Source organism: Nesoenas mayeri (assembly GCF_963082525.1).
Source record: "Nesoenas mayeri genome assembly, chromosome: 1".
Lineage (NCBI taxonomy): Eukaryota > Metazoa > Chordata > Aves > Columbiformes > Columbidae > Nesoenas > Nesoenas mayeri.
Window position 1 is genome coordinate 113,463,705 of NC_137541.1, and position 17,869 is coordinate 113,481,573.

Below are 17,869 nucleotides of genomic sequence, written 5' to 3' on the forward strand. Positions count from 1 at the left end.
ATAAAACCCTTCATTTAAACAAGTAAGTGAATATTCCAGCTTGTCCTTTGAAAAAGTGATGTTTGTACCTAAGAAATATTTATTAAATACCACTTGGGACCATAAGTATCAAATTACAGAGGAGTTCCCATTACAAAGGATATTTTTTAATAAGAGGAAATAAAGATGTGTTAAATATAAGCATACTGTGTGAATATGTAAATGGTTTTCCTAAAAAAAAAAAAAAAAAAAAAAAAGTAAAAAAGACAAAAATATGAACCTTTTCCTGACATATTTGCATTATTTGTTTCAAAAACATATGTGACCAGCGTAACAGCTATATAAAAATAACAGGCTGCTCAAAAAATGAAAGTCTAGAAAGTCTAGAGAAAACAGCATGTGGTGGTTTTATTTAGTGTGGCTTTTAAGTTTCAGGGAAGTAGATCAATATAAGTGATCAGGAGTGAATGCTAAAATAAGTTGAACCCATAATAGAAATTCTGCATGCTCTTTATTCCTAAGCATCAGAAGGACATAGAAAGAGAAGGTGAAATTGTATATGGATTAAGAAAACACAAGTTTCAAGTAACTTATTTTTTATTCAAAATTTTCTTTAGCTTGTTTCTGATCTACATCTACATTTTTCCCCCAGATACAACATGGGCAGGAGGGAGAGAAGGGAATAGAGAAAAAAGAAAAATTGAAAAAGAAGAGTCTTTGTTACCATTGGCCAAACCCAAAACTCTCGTTTGACCATTTCAGCCTCTTGAATTTCTGTATCTTCAAACAAGTCAGCATACTGGTTGTGCTATGTGCAATATCTTCAGGGATATGTAAATGAAAGAAACACCTTGTAAAGAACAGTGTTGTAATGTAGAACACTAAGCTGGGTACCTCGAGGATACTAATGAAAAACACTGTATGCCTAATCTTGATTTACTTTTCTGATTTTCCTTTTCATAAGACTAAGATGTATTCTAAAGATAAAAAATAACCTAAAGAAACTGCAGTGCAGATGGAGATTCCTGATTTTTGTAAACAGGTGCACTTTGCATTCTTACTCTACATCTACAGATGCTCAGATCATACGGGGAGAATTTAAAACGAAAAAAATATGCAAGCAAAACTATTACTACTGATGTTTTCCCCATTTCTGGTAGACCCCTGATTTCACCTCTCCATTTCAGCTCTCCCTTGTTTATGACTGCCTCACTGGGTCTATCCCATCCAGGATATTTCTGCAAGGACTTCTTGACAACTGCATTCACAACCTCAGTTCTGTAGCAAGCTGCTTGGGCATTTTGAAGCTAGTGGCATAGAGAAGATGCAGGACTGCTTGTACCCTGTAGCTGAATGACCATATGGACTATATCCACTCACTATGGCAAGGGTGTCAAACTCATTTTCACTGGGGGCCACATCAGCCTCTTGCCATTGCCTTCAAAGGGCTGAACGTAATTTTCGGACTGTATAAATGTAACTACTCCTATATTTATATGATCCTAAAATTATATTCAGCCCTTTGAAGGCAACTGCGAGGCTGATGCGGCCTCCAGTGAAAATGAGTTCAACACCCCTGCACTATGGCATGCAGCTGAGCAGCAAGCTGCAGGCTTTCTTGTTATTTCCAACTCAAATACAGTAAATTTTTGATCTGATTTCCCCAGAATGAGAAGAGGAATCAAGAAAATATCACCTTTCAGAAAATTTCCAACACTTTAATCTGAATGTCTTTACTGACTAAAGTCCAGCAACTGTTCAGATAGATGGGTCTTTCCCCTGCCCTTCACTGCCTCCAGCATCACGCAGAAAGTTAACAGGGTGCTTAGCAACAACCAGCAGCTTCTGGAAACCTCAGCATTTCCTATGCAGATTAAAACCATATGATTTCAGGGGTAGGTGGTTTAATCCTCTGTTAAAAAAACAACAAAAAAAATAACCCTAGTCTGGTAGGGGGAGAAAGGACATCCCTTAGCATTTATTATCAAATACACACCCTCCCCCCAAAAAAAAGTGTTAGCAATTTTAATTCTGTTACAGTAAAAATAAAGAACTAGAAAAAAACAAACATAAAACCAAAAAAACCAGATCTTGAACTCTGGCTCTTGATGGACAAAAATATTTCTTTCTTTGCTAACAGAATTAGTGTATTAATATATTTTGACTAGATGTAACACTTCTTTATGGAAAGCTTTTGGCAGTGTATAACCAGATGCTTAGCAATACCCCTTGGACAAGCTTGACTCCCACACGTGCCTTTCCTCATGCACTTTTTGGAAGATTGTTACTATCTATTCATCAAATGACTGTGTCATGGAACACCTGAAGCCCTTCCATTCCTCATGTTACATGCCATTTTTCCTCCTCTTGCTCTCCTCCTTCTAGTGGATTTTCAAATGCACAGATTTTAGTGATAGAGAGAAGGAGTACATCTCCTCCTTCTCCTGGCTCAGCTTCTTGTGACTTCTGTCTGAGATGGTCAGACACTTCTAAATCAGAACTTCCACCTTGTTCAGCATAAACCACAAGCTGAGTGAAGCAGCAGCTGACCAGCATGAGAAAGGCAAGAGCTGCCACGCTATGTGTGTCTTCCTGTTGTCAAAAGGAACATTCAGGACACACCAGGATGAGCTATTCAAAGCGAGAGGTCCTGAGGTGCCAGCAGACAAAGCTGTACAAAAAGCAGATGTGGTAGTAATGACACCCTAACATATTTCAAAGGTCTTGTTTCTGATTAAGACTATTCATTAAAATTAAAAAAAAAAAAAAAGGAAAAGAAAAATTAATCATGGCCTAGCCCCAATAAAATACTGAATGATCTTGTAAAACTAATAAACTTTGTCTCCACCATAGTTGATCTCCTCACATGTTTGTGCCGTTGAGCTCCAACTGCACAGCTCGTAACCAAAAAGGTCTCTTCAGGTTAATGATGCAGCACCGCTTTCTCGAGAGACTACTCCAACCAACAGCTGTACAAGCACAACTTGGGCATCGTTTCAGGACCATTCTAACTCACATGTCCAGCTCAGTACTAAAATTTCAAGTTTCTGTGGACAACATTCAACAGGTCAGTTTCCAGACTTCTAAACTTCATTACTGCCAGACATTCACTCCCCATCTGGGAAAGTTTTCCTCATTGACTTGAGCATTTCGCTACGCCAATACCCTTTTACTGCAGTAAGAACAAGACACTGACTGAATTCGCAAGTTCTTAATTTCACAGATGTTAATGGGAATTATCATTGTTCTGCCAGACTGCTACAGGTCATGTCCTTAATCTGTATTTTTGCCTGTCTCTTTCTCTGTATTTACACTTCTTATTTATTTCCTGCTTTTTCTTCTTCAGTTTCTGTACCAATGTATCAGCATATATCTCGATTTCTCTCTCTTCTTTGTTGAATTAATATATGTACAATATCCATGGCACATATCTATAAATCTGTGTGGAAGTGAGTGTATATGTCTTTTTTTTTTTTTGCACTGTCTAGGACTACAGATTTCTTATCCTTAACTGGAACACACAGAACCAGCTTCCACCTCAGTCAATAAATAACCCTTTACATTTTTCTTAATTATGGTCAGCTAACATGTGCATGACAACTTCCTGTGTCCTTGTATACCTTTTAGATTGATCTTCCAAAAAGAGATTTGAAAACATTCGTTCTGTACCTAAATATAAAGTGCAAGATATCAGATCTATAAATTAATTCAGGAAGACAGAATGGAAAGAGGATTTTTCTGTAAGGATGAGAGAAAAATCTATGTGTATCAGGCTAAAGACAGATACGGAACTAGATATCAGCGCATATCTCCAGTGGAAACATCTGCTGGCTCTTATTGCTGCTTCTCTTCTATTTTCTTCTTCTGATTCTGTTCTTTCACTTCCCAGCCCTCTTTGTTGAATGTAGATGCTTTTTTGTTACTATTATTTTCCATCTTTAGATTACTAGCTTATAGAATAAAAAAATGAAAGGAAAACAGATAAATTATTTCCTCTAACTCCACCAGATCTAGAATTTCTTGGCTAACTCAATGCTTAACATTTTAAATTGTTATTTTTAATAATAATCATCATATGCAGGGGCTTGCTCATTATACAGGCCTGTATTACTCTGGCTCTATTTATAACCAACAGCTAGCTCCACCTAGTGTCATCTCAATTCATCGGTGAAACAGAAAGCTAAAATCAAATACTATAGATAAAACAGAAGCAACCTATAAAATCACTTGTCAGCTGGATGATGGCCACAGACAGGCACGCAGTTACAATTACTGGCATCAAAAGGAAAAGATCATTTAAAGTAACTACTGGGTGATGATAGCCAGCCAGCACTCTTGAGACAAGGAGCAAGTAGCAGCTTCAGGAGTTTAAATATAGTACAAGCGATATAAAACAGTTTTACTCCTACCCTGAAAAGGTGAATGGCACTTAAGCTGTTTACATGGGTTATTCTCTCTATGGTTTCACTATCATCAACAAGGTCAAATTATTGATAAATTAAATAGAACGTCTCTGAAACAGAATAATGATTTTTTTTCAATTGTCACCAAAAATACAGAACTATTTTTGGCTATAAAACCCCCGTAGTGATCCTCGCCATTAACAAGTGCATCCCAGTAGTTGCAAAATAATTTAAAATGCCTCTCACAGGTGATCAAAGCAGGGAAATGGTCTAACTAGTTAACAGTATACCAGTTTTATTGATCTTTACCTTCAAACTTTCTAGAGGCTGATTCACTGCTGTGTATCTAGAAGCATCTATCTTTCTAAAACTGTTACAGGTTTAGTCAGCAACATTTAGTGTTTAATAGCCTGATCCTCTTTTGACAAGACTACATAAAGTACAGCCAGCAAAGTCATTTAAAATAAAGTCAGAAAAGTAAAAAGATCCAGTGTAAGAGATTTCTTGATCACCTTGGAAAAATGACAATCCTAATGAAGAAGGGAGTTTGCACTGAAAGAAAGCATTTTGTAAGTCAAAACAGCCCAAATCATTTAATATAATCCTGTGAGCTATTTAATATTATCCTGTGAGCTATCAAGCAGTGTTTGAATACTTGTTGGTCCTCTGAAGAGGAAGAAAAGAGAGGTCCTGCCTTACATTTAGAAGACATCACTTTTTTTTTTTTTTTTCTTACATCCAGGATGATCCACTCTGATAGAACTGATGTCTGTTTTAAACCTGTTCAAATCACCTGTTCGGAACTGCTTAGCAGTTTCATCCTAGTGGTGATAAAGTATATTTCAATATATACAGTATACGCTTAATGACTGCTCACCATAACAGAGAAAGAGTAGATATGTTGTGAGGGGCGGCAGGTGGGGGGAAGGCAGACAGGAGGAAGGAACATGTAGTAAGACAATACATACAGCGAAGGAAGCATCTTTAAATTTTCTCAAACTTCCTCAAAACAGTCAGTTAAAAGTTATGCTTGTGACTCATCTAAAGTATGCACAGTTAAATTCAATGATCATATGAAAGCCTCAGTGCAACACAGAGTACAAATTTAATAAAATGCATATGAAAATACTCTCTGATGTTTCAAAAATAAGAGAGTACTCCAGTTCTCAGTAATTTTGCAGTTACTGTCATTTCTCATTAACAGCTTTCAAAATCCTATCTGAAGGAAGCTGATACAGAAAAATTAGGAGCAGTAATCAAGCGAGAAACGATAGACCAGCTGGGTAGGCATCAAGTTGGCAAAACGTGAATACAGTTCAATAGCTGAAACAGATGCTGGAGTTGTTGAGAAAGCCTGTAGGAGATATTGATGTATTTTCTTTATATAATACCGAACAACCAAATAAATGTCAAGAGCTAAAAACCGATGGGGAATAAAACCTGTCAGAAAAAACTAACTATAAAGCAGAGACTTGCGATAATATCTTTTCACTATACCAAAAGCATTCAGTACACGCATCTTCATTTCCTCGGAATCCCTGAATATGCCAATACATCAATCAGAGATTGCTAGTGAATCACAAGGAGCTTTTCCCGGTCTTGTTTCACATTTGTTTCTGTCTACCTGAGGCTTTACAGACTTAGAAAACACTTTATTCTTCAGCCTCATCCTCACACAACACTCTCTTTCAAGCAGGCGATTCCCCGAGCTTGGAGGCGAACAGGAAAGAAAGGGTAACACACACATAAATGAAACTGCAAAATCCATTTTGCACAAGGAATGTTTTCAGAGTTTCAAGACCTCAGCAACAAATCCTCTGCCATCAGCAGCAGCTCGTTCTATCTAGCATATGCTTTGTCATGGTCAGTTTCTAATTACATTCATAATGATGCAATAGCTTTGATAATCCTACCTTCCATGCCAGCTGCTTTTCTTGTCACTCCATCATGCCAATAAGTTGGCTGCCGTAACAAATCAAGATAGTGCAAAACAGCATCTTCCCCCTGCATCTGTCATCTTCCCGAAAGCATTCTATTACTGCCGACTGCTGGGAACCAGAAAGTCTATTTGAATTCCAGCAGCTCCCCTTTCGCATGATTCAAGTTAGGTTAGGTGGGCATGCCTAACATGATTCTCTCCATCATTTATTATGCAGCTGCTACACCGTCGGTGTGGTAACCACTCTGACTTTATCTGATACGTCAGTCTTGCAAACCTCTACCTCCGTGCAAACGCACGAGCCACAGAAGCATCTTGCATTTAATGAGCATTCTGCCTGCCTAAAGAGAGCGCATCTGCAAATCTGTTTAAAATCCTGCTGCTTGCTTTGTCCTCTAAGGCTGATGCAAATGTTTGAAGATTTTTTTTTTCTTTTATTCTTGAGTTCCGTCTCTTCAGAAAGCACATTTCTTCATGCACGCTTGAATTATCCACACTTCAGCTAAACGTTTGCTGATTTGCGTCCAACCAAACAGCACCTTCCCGTTAAAACTCTCTGCTCGAAAGCTACTTCTGAATAACAGTGCTGTGCATTCACTCTCTCAACTCTGTTTCATTTTAAACACGACTTTTATAGCTACACCTCAACAAATACATTTAGCTCTTTTCATGCAATGAATGGCTGTCTAATGAGGGAACAGCAGATTTTTAAGCAGTTTAACTGGGTCTACCTGTAGGTGAATTCTGCTTTTTGTGCTTTATACATTTTAACAGTTAAGTGAATAGCTCTGTTAGAGCAGCTTGATGTTCTTAAAGTGGTAAGAACATCACCATAAGCTGCTTTTGCCAGCTTGTGGAGGACACTCTCTAATGACAGTTTGCTTAACTGCTTCTGAGTATCATGAATTAAAGGATAGGATTGTTTTGTTGTCTATTGATCTTTTCTGTTGGGGTGGGGGAAAAACACACGTGCGTCAGTGATTTCAAAAGAATATTAATAGAAATTGACATATACACATCAATCATCCTCCCAGTTAAATTAGCTGCACCTCCTCCCACCTCTTCTGCCTGCAGTTCAGTCAAGGCATTTCATCTTCAATGCATTTGCTTGCTCATAAGCTGAATAAACATCTCCAACCCCATACTGGAAAGTTTAAATACCTGAGGGAGAAAAAAAGGAACAATTTAACATGTGCAACTGCTTGGCTAAAACCTGTTAGTTAAGTGAAGTAGTGAAGGAGAGGAAGGACTATCATAATGGAGTGATACCTCCTTCCTTAGCCTTTGCGCAATGGCAGGGGAGGAGAGAGGAAGGAGAAAGGGCACAGACCCTTGGGAAAGCTTTCCCTTGCAGTGGCGGGCAGCTGAGCATCATTCACCAGTTCTCATATCCTTGGCTCAGAAGGCTCATAGGGTTTTACTTAAGCCTCACTTTTTCACTAAGATGTGCTGAACTTCTCGGTGGTTTGCAACCCCCCCACCTCAACAATCCCTTCCTCCCCCACCATTTCCTAGTCTCAGTTAAGTTCCTGAACGTCTTGGCTTTGAAAAAAGAAGCTTGAAAATATGAGTTCAGGGGAACTCTAAGTCGTAGAAAGTGGGGGGGAGGTGGGAGGAGGAGAAGGGGGAAAGTGGGGAAAGAGGCATAAAATAGAGTCTCCTACTTTGAAAAAAACCCTAAATAATAAATCAGGACATCTGACAGCTTCCCCTAGAGCCTCTCGTTGGGGTGTTACAAGTGTGTGTCCCTTTTTGTCCCCTACGCAGCCCCAGCCCAGGATCAGGAGGCATGGCCCAGGGTCCTCAGGTCCGCAGGCAAACCCCTGCCGAGGGGCAGCATTGGTGCCAGGGCGCCGAATGTGGGAGAACCCCCAGTGCTGCTGGGAGGGATCCGGCTCCCTGCTCTCGCCCACATCTAAATGGCACAGCTGACACCTGAACGAGCTAACATAGCATGGCGCGGTTTATATTTGATACTGTATTTATTCCTAGCATGCTGCCAGCAAATGCCTTTTTAGAGATTTCATGTAAATAAAGTAGAATTACTACATCTGTTCCTCTGTCTGTAGCAGCACATATCAAGCAGCTAATTTTGCATTCAAGGCAACAGAGACAGTCCTATCGTATAGTTGCAAAGTGCACAACTATAAAGTGCCCATCTGAAAATACTGTCAGCTCCTTTTTGTTCACAGTTCAAGTCATTTCTGAAGTGAAACAAACCAGACAATAAATGAGGACTGACTTTGAAGTCTCTGTAAATTCAAAGTACATAAAAGGATATGCTTAATATTTCACAGTTCTATCTGCATTACAATTTTTAAACCATAGACACAGCGACAAGGAATTTACGTGGTATTTCACAACAGATGAGTTTGAGTGCATAGCTCATATAGCCTGCAGTTGCAAGGAATACCTAAAGTACCCCAAACCTCAGCATAGGCTTGATTTCTAGTTCAGTGAATTTTGAGCTGTGCAAGATTATAGATGGAAATATCCAGAAAAACTTTTCATGTGGTAGTAAGCCAGAAAAATACTGGTTAGAGCATGTGGGCATCTGCTACAGATCAAATATACTTTAGCAGAATCCTGTCCCACCTGGATATATCAGAAGGAGGTACAAACGGGGAAACAGCCAAAAACAGGAAAAAAAGAAAGAGGGTATTACGGAAAATATTTCCAGAGAGATAAGCATGGCATTAGATGGAGAATCCGCTGGGGTTTATCATTCCGTATTCCTGCCCTCCAGCACATAATACAGTGGATACCATTTAGTTTAGCCACACAGATCATTCCCATTCAGATCAGGGCTATGGGAAGTAGCCATTTTTGCCTTGGGCAAAAAGTTAATATTTTTTATTATTTTGGGGAAGAGAAGGGAACTGTAATATACCAGTTTTGGCATCTTCCATGTACACTAACTGTATAGAAAAACAGCCCAGAGACAAATGGAGAATCTGAGGATAAACTGGTATCAGTCATTCTGTTCACATACTAATAAGCTAGATTAATAGCTGGTTTTGGTCTTTAGTTTTTCTGCATTTTTTCTGAGAAAACAGCCGCCTTGGTTTCTGCTTATTGTAACTGGATTCAGCATCTGCATAGATATAATTATAGTAACCCACCCGTATGGAATGAATTGCTTTAGAGAGAAAGCTCCATGGGTAGCGCTCCCAGACTCTCCAATAACAAAAATACATAATTTTTTGTCTCATACAGAACTGTCTCCAGTTTGGAAAAAACAGAAATAAACAAGTGGAAAAGCACTCATTGAGTGCTATTCTGCTTTTTACAGTACTGAACTCAGTAGGCAAAGTATCTCCAGTCTATTTGTGTGACAATGGCAGGAGAAAGGAAGGAAGCCCATCTCTCTTCCTATTCCATCTACAGTGTACGGCAAAGACATGTCTATTTCTTTTAATTGCTTCACTGCTACTAGAGCCACTAATTAGGTTATTCAGTGTGCTTGAATTTTATTATGGTGGTGTGTGCACATTACAACGCTATGATACAATGTAGAATCTATTCTTGCTGCCATTTCTTTATTTCCTTTTTGTTTTCCTCTTTGGAAGTGCTACTGACTCCAACTGAGCAAGAGTAGATAATGGATCATTGAAAAAAAAAATGAAGCAAACAGATTGGCCTTGACCTTCAGCCCTACATGATGCTCTACATGATGAACTCTCTCTGGTGTGCAAAAATGGATGCTGATTTTACCTAGCAAAACCTGTTCATTTGTTTTGCTAATACGTCTCCTGCAGAAATTCAATTTCTCTTTCCTTTTTCACTGCCTCCCATTATTCTTATGTACTTCATCTCACCCCCAGTAAACAACTAATTCAATCAACCAATCATGCAAGAAAATACCTTAATGATATACTATGCATGTTTAGATTAATAAACATCTCCAGTGGCACACTGGAAAGTTTGTTTGGATAACACAAACAAGAATTATTATTTCTTACTGTTAATTATTCTACATTAACTGCTTCTCAATTACAGGATTTCTGATGTATTATTATAAAAATAAGCTGTCCATAAAGAATCACTGTCCATAAAGAATCACATAGAGTTAGAGCCATCAGTACTTTAATTTTAATGACAATATCTGAATAGTTTATAGAGGATGACTTCTGACAATTATGAAACACTTAGTTTTGACTGTTCAGCATTCAAAAAATTGCTACAGAGGAGTGTATAAAAATCTGAAAATTAACAATGCATACAAAGTCATATCTCTACAAACTAAAAGCCCAGTGCAAACATCATCTCTACACAGATGCTTACAAGCTTTGGGACTCCAATGGAACGGTTCAAAGGTCCAGTTATACACACAGGACCATCATTTTGGCCAGAGAGACTTTTCAGATGTGGATGTCTGAAGTCATCCAGCCAGGCACCTGACAGCCATCCCAGGAGCTGAAACTTTCAGGGTTTTGAAACTTTCACTCATCTGCAGCATAGCTCATCCAATTATTTTTGTGCAGAAGTCGTTTTTTAACTGAATCTCAGGTGTACGATATTCACCTACGTTCAGGCATTTTTCATAAACTGAAAGCTCAAAACACTCTGATCCAAGGACGTGTTAGGAGAACTCATGATGAACTTTTCAAAGTGAGATTGATCCTATTTATGGGAAGAAAGTTTTGCAAGGTTTTATTACAGATGTACTTACAACAATAATAAGCAGTGATGTCCTCAGCAACCTCAGGATTTCATATTACACGACTTGGATAAAAAAATTATTCATAAAATATATTCCAGAATCAGATCTCCAAGGGCATCTCTAAAGGCACAGTACAGCATGCTAAAAAATGAATATTCTATATCAACTTTGAATATTGCTCTATGAAATACTCATTTGAACGCTGCTCTTTTCCAACCTAAATGATTCTATGATTCCATAATATGATCTCTCCAATGTGGCAACTGTTGAGGATTTTTAATGGCAACCTCTGCTTATGTCTACAGATAAGCCAACACACAGTCTACATTTTGTTCTCACATAGCATATGCATTTCAGTGACAGTGAATTTAAAATACTAGGTTCTGGCAAGGAAAAAATAAAAAAAAAGCTAGTTAACTCATTCTCCAAATATTTAACACACATCAGAAAGCAGCAGCTTACAGATTTTCACTGTTTAACACTCAGAGAATTAGTGACCTTGAACTCTTCAGAAAATGCTGTTCATCTTTCTCCTTAAGCAAGTCTTGTACGTGCTGTTAGCACAAAACTGACATAAAGTTTCAAGATGCTAATTACATAAAACATGTATTTTGTTCTCTTACAGCCCATTTTAAATTCGACTGACTTGAGCTACACAGCTTTAACCTTCTTCCATTTGTACCTTTACATCTTTGTGAAAAGACATTGTTAAGCAATCCTAGGCTTGAAATAATTATGATTTAAGCATCTTAATTTGTTCATTCTTTCTACAGCTGCACTCCATGTATGGGATGATGCATAACAGATGTACCAGAAAAACAAAACCAAAACAAACACTATTAAAAAACAAACAAACAGAAAAACACCACCAAAAACAAATACAAAACAAATCCCCCCACTACACCGGATCAAACCACTCACCTCTGAGCCTGCTCTTTTGTGCAGCCCCTGTGTACCAGTACTCAGCTTGCTGTGGTTTTGAGCTCATCAGCACCCTCACCTGCTACAGCTCCTCAGGAAAGTACTCCATGTTTCCCTCCATTTTCACCAAATGCAGATGATTGTCACATTAGCTAAATTAGGGAACTGCTTAAATGGCAGCTGGTCTATAAATGTTTTTGAGATGGCAGATCACATACAATCAAATGTTTCCTATCGGTCATTTCTACTGCTACCGCAGATATATTCTGGTTTAGTGGCATTGCTAATTCACTGTGTTGGTTTCCCAAAGGATCATTAACCATTTGGTAACATATATGACAGTTATATGTTACAAAACTAATTAAAGCAAATTCAATCATATTCTGAAATCCTGTAGCATCTCAGACTTATATTTTCATTGTTGCTTTGCTATTTTTGTCCTAAACTAGTTATCTATGTGGCTTGGGTTGTGGTACTAATATTAAAAATGTACTTCCGATTAAAATTACTGATGAGATTGTAACTGTTAACACTAGTCCAAAATCTCCAAAGATGGCAATTAAGAGTCTGTAACTGGCAATACTTCGTAAGGCTTTGTTTTTCAGTTGAGTGTGCAAGTTAAAATCCCAAGCCATTTTTTCACACAGGTCCATTAAAACAGTAACTGCTTCAGAAAACCCCAGCAAATCCCTTAAAAAAGTAAACCAAACACCACACACAGCACTTATCTGATCCTTTTTAGTACATTAGGAGTTTTCCATGAAACTAAAAAACATAGGGTGCAGAAAGTAAATTCCTTAATACTCGGTAAACAAGCCTGGCCATATGGTCTGGGGTTCCCATCATCTGTGGTTTCTCAGTACACCAGCAGCTCAGAGCACACAGCAATAACATGTTGAAAACATGTCTTTCGAGGTGAAAACCTCCTGCCTCCCCTGGCCCTTCCTGGGATAAATACAGCAATAAGGGTTTCAAAATGTGAAAATCTCATAAGATTTTACAATTACTGTTTCTGTAACAGGAAATAAAGGTACACAGCATCATTAGAAGATGTTTTAATATATATTCCAAATTGAAACAAAATAAAACCCATGGCAGTTGCCTTGCACTTTACAATAGACTTAGTCCCTTAGCTGAGTTCCCCTTGTGGTATCTAGGGCTCTTTCCACAATACAAGTTAACAGTGAGAGCCACAAAAAGATCTTCCACCCTTCTTTCCCTTCTTTGTCAACAGAAATAACATACTCCACATTTTGTATCTCTGTTATTGAATAATCTGCTTTAATGTTGGAGATTTAAGAGTGGATGTCTACTCTTTTATTACAATATGTCTACCAAGCAGGACAAATTGGACAAAGTCAACTTTGCTTCTCTGCAAATTGATATATATCCAAAAAACCAGTAGTTTTGTTTTGGGTTTGGATTTTTAATTTTTTTTTTTTAAATACAGGATTTGAGGTAAAAAACTAGATCTGAAGGAAAAGTTGAGTTCATCATCCACAATCATTAATGCTTGATAACCTTCTGAACTTCAGCTTATAGAGACCTTAAATGTCTATTTTAATGTGAAAACTTTGAAGAAAAATCCACATCTCTAAGATATTAAAAAAAAAAAATCATCTGGATATTTGCCCTACATTTTTCCTGGACCTCTTCCAGTTAGGGAATGTAGTCTCACAGCTACATGTTGCTTCTGCCCCAGCATTCTTAAGCACAGGTTGGGGTCAACTTCTCTCCTGGCATCCAGCGGTGGCACCCACAGGGCATCCCTCATCATGTGTGGCAGTGCATTAGGCTTCCGACAAAGAGCTGAACTCCTAAGTTTTGTTCACATTATGGTTATAAAATATTTCCTAAGTCCACCCAAAATCCATGAGGTAGATAAGAACAATCCTCTGACAACAGCACAAGACACTGTTATCCTGACATCCTTTCACTGCAGGAAGTTCTGATGAGAAACAAGGTAGACAGGCTCATTTCTTATCTCAAGGAGAACTATCAGTTAACAGACTACACCAAATTTGGCCATATCTTTGCTTCAGTACTACATCACAAGTCCTGCAGAACAGTTCTCCCATGTGCTATGGACCAGGACAGCTCATTTGGTATGTATTATCTCCTTTAAATTATCATGATGCTGATAAAGGTAACATTGATGATAATTTTCCAGCAGATTTCTCTTATGCTTGAAGATTTGAGAGCCTAATCCTTCAATCGTTTCAAAGGCAGGCCACAGAAAGAGAGGATGTTGCCTTTCAGGACAGGAAAACAAAGTCATAGCTCCCTGTAAACTCCAGACAGTGGAGCAAGGATCTAGCTCCTAGCTGTGGAGGTACCTCAGCTTTGCACACGGGAGCCACTGTCCTTCTTCCCCAAACTTCTGCCAGTCTTCCTTCAGTCGCAGAGCAGCTACTCGTATTTTCACATCCACAGGACATACATATTTCGTGGTTTTCAATACTGCAAATATTTTATTATTTGTTTTAATCCCTACATTGGCCAGGGCACAGTGATTTATTTGGGCTGCCCCACAGGCCCTAGTTAGGTCATATAATAGTAATTTAGAAGCTCCTTCAGCAAGAACTTTTTCTCACTCAGCCAGAACTGAAAGCAGATTTAGCAGAAGGCACAACCCTTAAAGAGCTGGTTCTCAGGCAAAGGCAAGAATTAGAGAATCCCATGGCGTCAGCCCTCCAAACATCACACCTGTGGTGGCCCAGAGCCATGTGCAAGACCATGAGCATTTCCCAAATAGGGAATGAGAGAGGAAGAAGTAACATTCCGCTGTTTGTGGGCTATTGATGCACAACTCCCATATTAGTTGAATTAGTAAAACTGTGGTCTAATTAAACCCTCGCTCTTGCATCTTGTCAAACTTCCAGCGTATCTGGGACACTGAATGGCACCAGTGAGCAGGGTGGCAACTGCCAAGGATCACTTTGCTTGCCAGGATTCATTTTTAACATTATTTTGCATAATATCAGTCTGCAATCAATTTTGTATTGTATCAGCACAAAAGCTGAGATTTTCATGATATCAACAGAGTACATAACATAGCTCAAAGTTTTGTTAAAACAATAATAAAAGACGAATTGTTAAACCAGGTATTGCATACAGAAAAAAAAAAAAAAAAAAGTGTTGTGGAAATACATGTTCCCTAAGCAGTTAATATCCCTTTTTCCCCACTATTCAAAATTCAGGGCACATTTTACTAAGCTTATAACACGGTATTACATTAGGTGATTTGCACTGATTTACATTACCAACCCTTTTTACGCAAAAAATGCAGAACTTAACCTTATTATCACCAAAAATAATTATCTTGCAGATTTCCCAGGAAACCATGACTTCAGTCGATACAAACAGAAAGCCATTTCTGGTAAAAGTGACAGATACTTGCATCAACTCCCAGTTCAATCGGAGCAATGTGGAACATGTGAATGCTACTGCATGCAGTGTCCCTCTAGGTCATTTTGGAGCTACCAGATCTGGCCCAAAGCACAGAAAGTGATAGAAAAAGGCAAGTAAAAAGGTAACCCAGAAAGCAAATGCAGAGACTACATGAAGGTTCACTGTACATATGGTACCCAAGCTCCTACATACAGTTCAAAAATGGCAGACATGGCAGTTGCAGCTTGCAAGTTTTTAGTGCCCTCCTCTCGTCCGGATACTCCCAAACCATCTCCTTTAGAAAACAGTTAGTATGCAAATGTGGTCCATAATCAACAGTCAAACCTGTCCACAATGCCAGACCAACACTGTCATTCTGCTTGTATATTTGTGATGGACACAACAGAGGACTCACCATTACTTTGTCTTTTTATTCTAATTCATACATTTTGCATGGCTTTATGTTCTTAGTTTCAAACATTATGCAAAACTTTATTTTTTTTTCTTTCCTCTCTGCATAATTACTGGAACACATTTTAGGTCGAATTAGGAAAAGCTGTGCAAGAGAAAGATAATGTTTCTTCACTGTGGTGCACGCTGGTTTCCTGTCAATAAGCATTAACTGCCCCTTCCCAGAAGGGCCTGTTCACATCTTCCCTCACTGGGAACAACAGAAGCCCAGCAAAGATGCATCCCTGGTGCAGGCAGAAAGCTTCTTCATAACAATTTCAGGCTTTTCCCTGTACGACATTAATATATGCACATTTGGAGTAACTATGGTTGCTTTCATCAACATATTCCTGAAGCAGTCTCCATGTCTGTCAATGCTTCCCAATTCAACAGACTTCAGTAAGACCATCATTCTTTTCCTTCTGCTCTGGCTGGCAAAATGGGGCTACCTTACCAAGTCAGAAAATGTCCTTTGAAAAACACCAAGAAGCAGTCATATGTTCCTAACAGAAGTGCTGATAAGTCAGCTTTTGACTTCCAAGAACGGTTTTGGCCACAAGCCTAAATCAGCATCCACTCCAGATAGAAAATGTGGGAAAGAAAAATCCCCCATGCCACAGATTAAAAAAGTAGGAAAAGGAACTAAGAAATGCTCTGAGGCCTAAATCATGCATATGGGTTTGTAGATCAGCCCTTGAGCCATACTGAATAATACTAAAGCTGCAGGTGCTCTTTACATTTGCACAGATTTGCTGCATAATCTTTTCTGAAGATCTCTCCTCAAAATGAGATCATAGAATAATAGAACACCAGCTTGTAAGGGACCTCAAGGATCACCCTGTTTCTTGGACAAAGCACAGTCCAGCCAAATCTTAAAAGTGTCTAATGTTGGGAGACCCACCACTTCCCTGGGGAGACCATTCCAATAGAAAATGGTAGATCTGCGTGTGCAGATTACACCAGAATGGAAAAAATCACTTCACTAGTCCAGTGTGGCTAAGACACAAGCTGAGTTAAACCAAATGCAGACAAAAAAATTATGAAAAAATATCAGACTTTAATGAACTAGCTTCATTTTGTTCACAGTCTATCACTTCAAGGAAAATCTGTTCAACTGAATGTATCCATTGTGTCAATACATCAAAAGTTCTCTTAATTTTTAAGCACACCGTGGACTGGCAGCGAGTCATTTGCTGTGAGGGTTGGAAGACTTGATCTTTAAGAAGTCTGTGATGTGAACGGGGAGATATGACAAAATATAGTTTCTTTTAGACCTATGGGATAAGTGTAACACAGTCACTAGGAGAACTTTACAAAAAGCCCTAAGGCTTCAAGACTCTCTCTGAAAGGACTTGCAATTTATGGCAAAGCAATGGATAAAGAGAATCATGAAAGCATTAGGGTTGTGGGGTTTTTTTTCTTTCTTTTTCTTTTTCTTTTTTTTTTTTTTTTTCTGGGTCACTTGTGCTTTGCCTGAGGCATCATTCCACAAAAAGTTAGGTTGCTCTAAGCTTTATTGGCTGAGACTAGAGTTTGAATGTAATTTTTCTCTCTTCACATTCACAGAAAGATATTGCATCTTCCTGTACTACCCTAGCTAAGGAAGGCATGTTTAATTGCTTCTGTCCCAGATTCTGATTGGGGGTTTTGGGAACTTGCTTCTATCACTGTGTCAAGTAATACCAGGGCACTATGTACAGTTCCACTCCCAGTGAGCATATTCAAGTGTGGAAATTTGTTTACCAAGAGCACTGACATGAACAAAATTTGATTGCTTGAATGTTCTCCGAGAGCAAAACACAGAAGTTGGACAGCATCTACAATAACTTTGGTTTTAAAATCAAGAAAACAAATCTAAAAACTAGGAAAATTTCTAACCTGGGTAAAGAAAATCCAGTTCTAAATGATATTTAAACTAAATTCAGTAAATAATACCAATTATGTCCTAGAATGCATTGATGGCTCACAGTTTATTAAACTGGAGCTGGATAGGACTTGTAGCAATAGGACAAGGGCTAGCAGTTTTAAACTAAAAGAGGGTGGATTCCGACTAGATATAAGGAAGAAATTTTTTTACAATGAGGGTGGTGAAACAGTGGCACAGGTTGGCCAGAGAGGTAGTAG

The 17,869-nt window shown here is 38.5% G+C and overlaps 1 protein-coding gene across 4 annotated transcripts in view; it reads right to left on the minus strand.

The window, feature by feature from the left end:
• Window positions 1-17,869, minus strand: part of DMD (dystrophin) — a gene marked incomplete at both ends in the record, with an annotated part of 1,256,016 nt that overhangs the window by 1,141,105 nt on the left and 97,042 nt on the right. For 2 of the 4 annotated variants that reach the window (XM_080362520.1, XM_080362519.1), the window contains one exon: window positions 6,296-6,392. The exons of the other annotated variants lie outside the window; for them this stretch is intronic. In XM_080362520.1, the coding sequence (XP_080218646.1) occupies window positions 6,296-6,392 (97 nt within the window). Of the gene's footprint in view, window positions 1-6,295; window positions 6,393-17,869 lie in introns of those variants that run through there. 4 annotated transcript variants of the gene reach the window in all.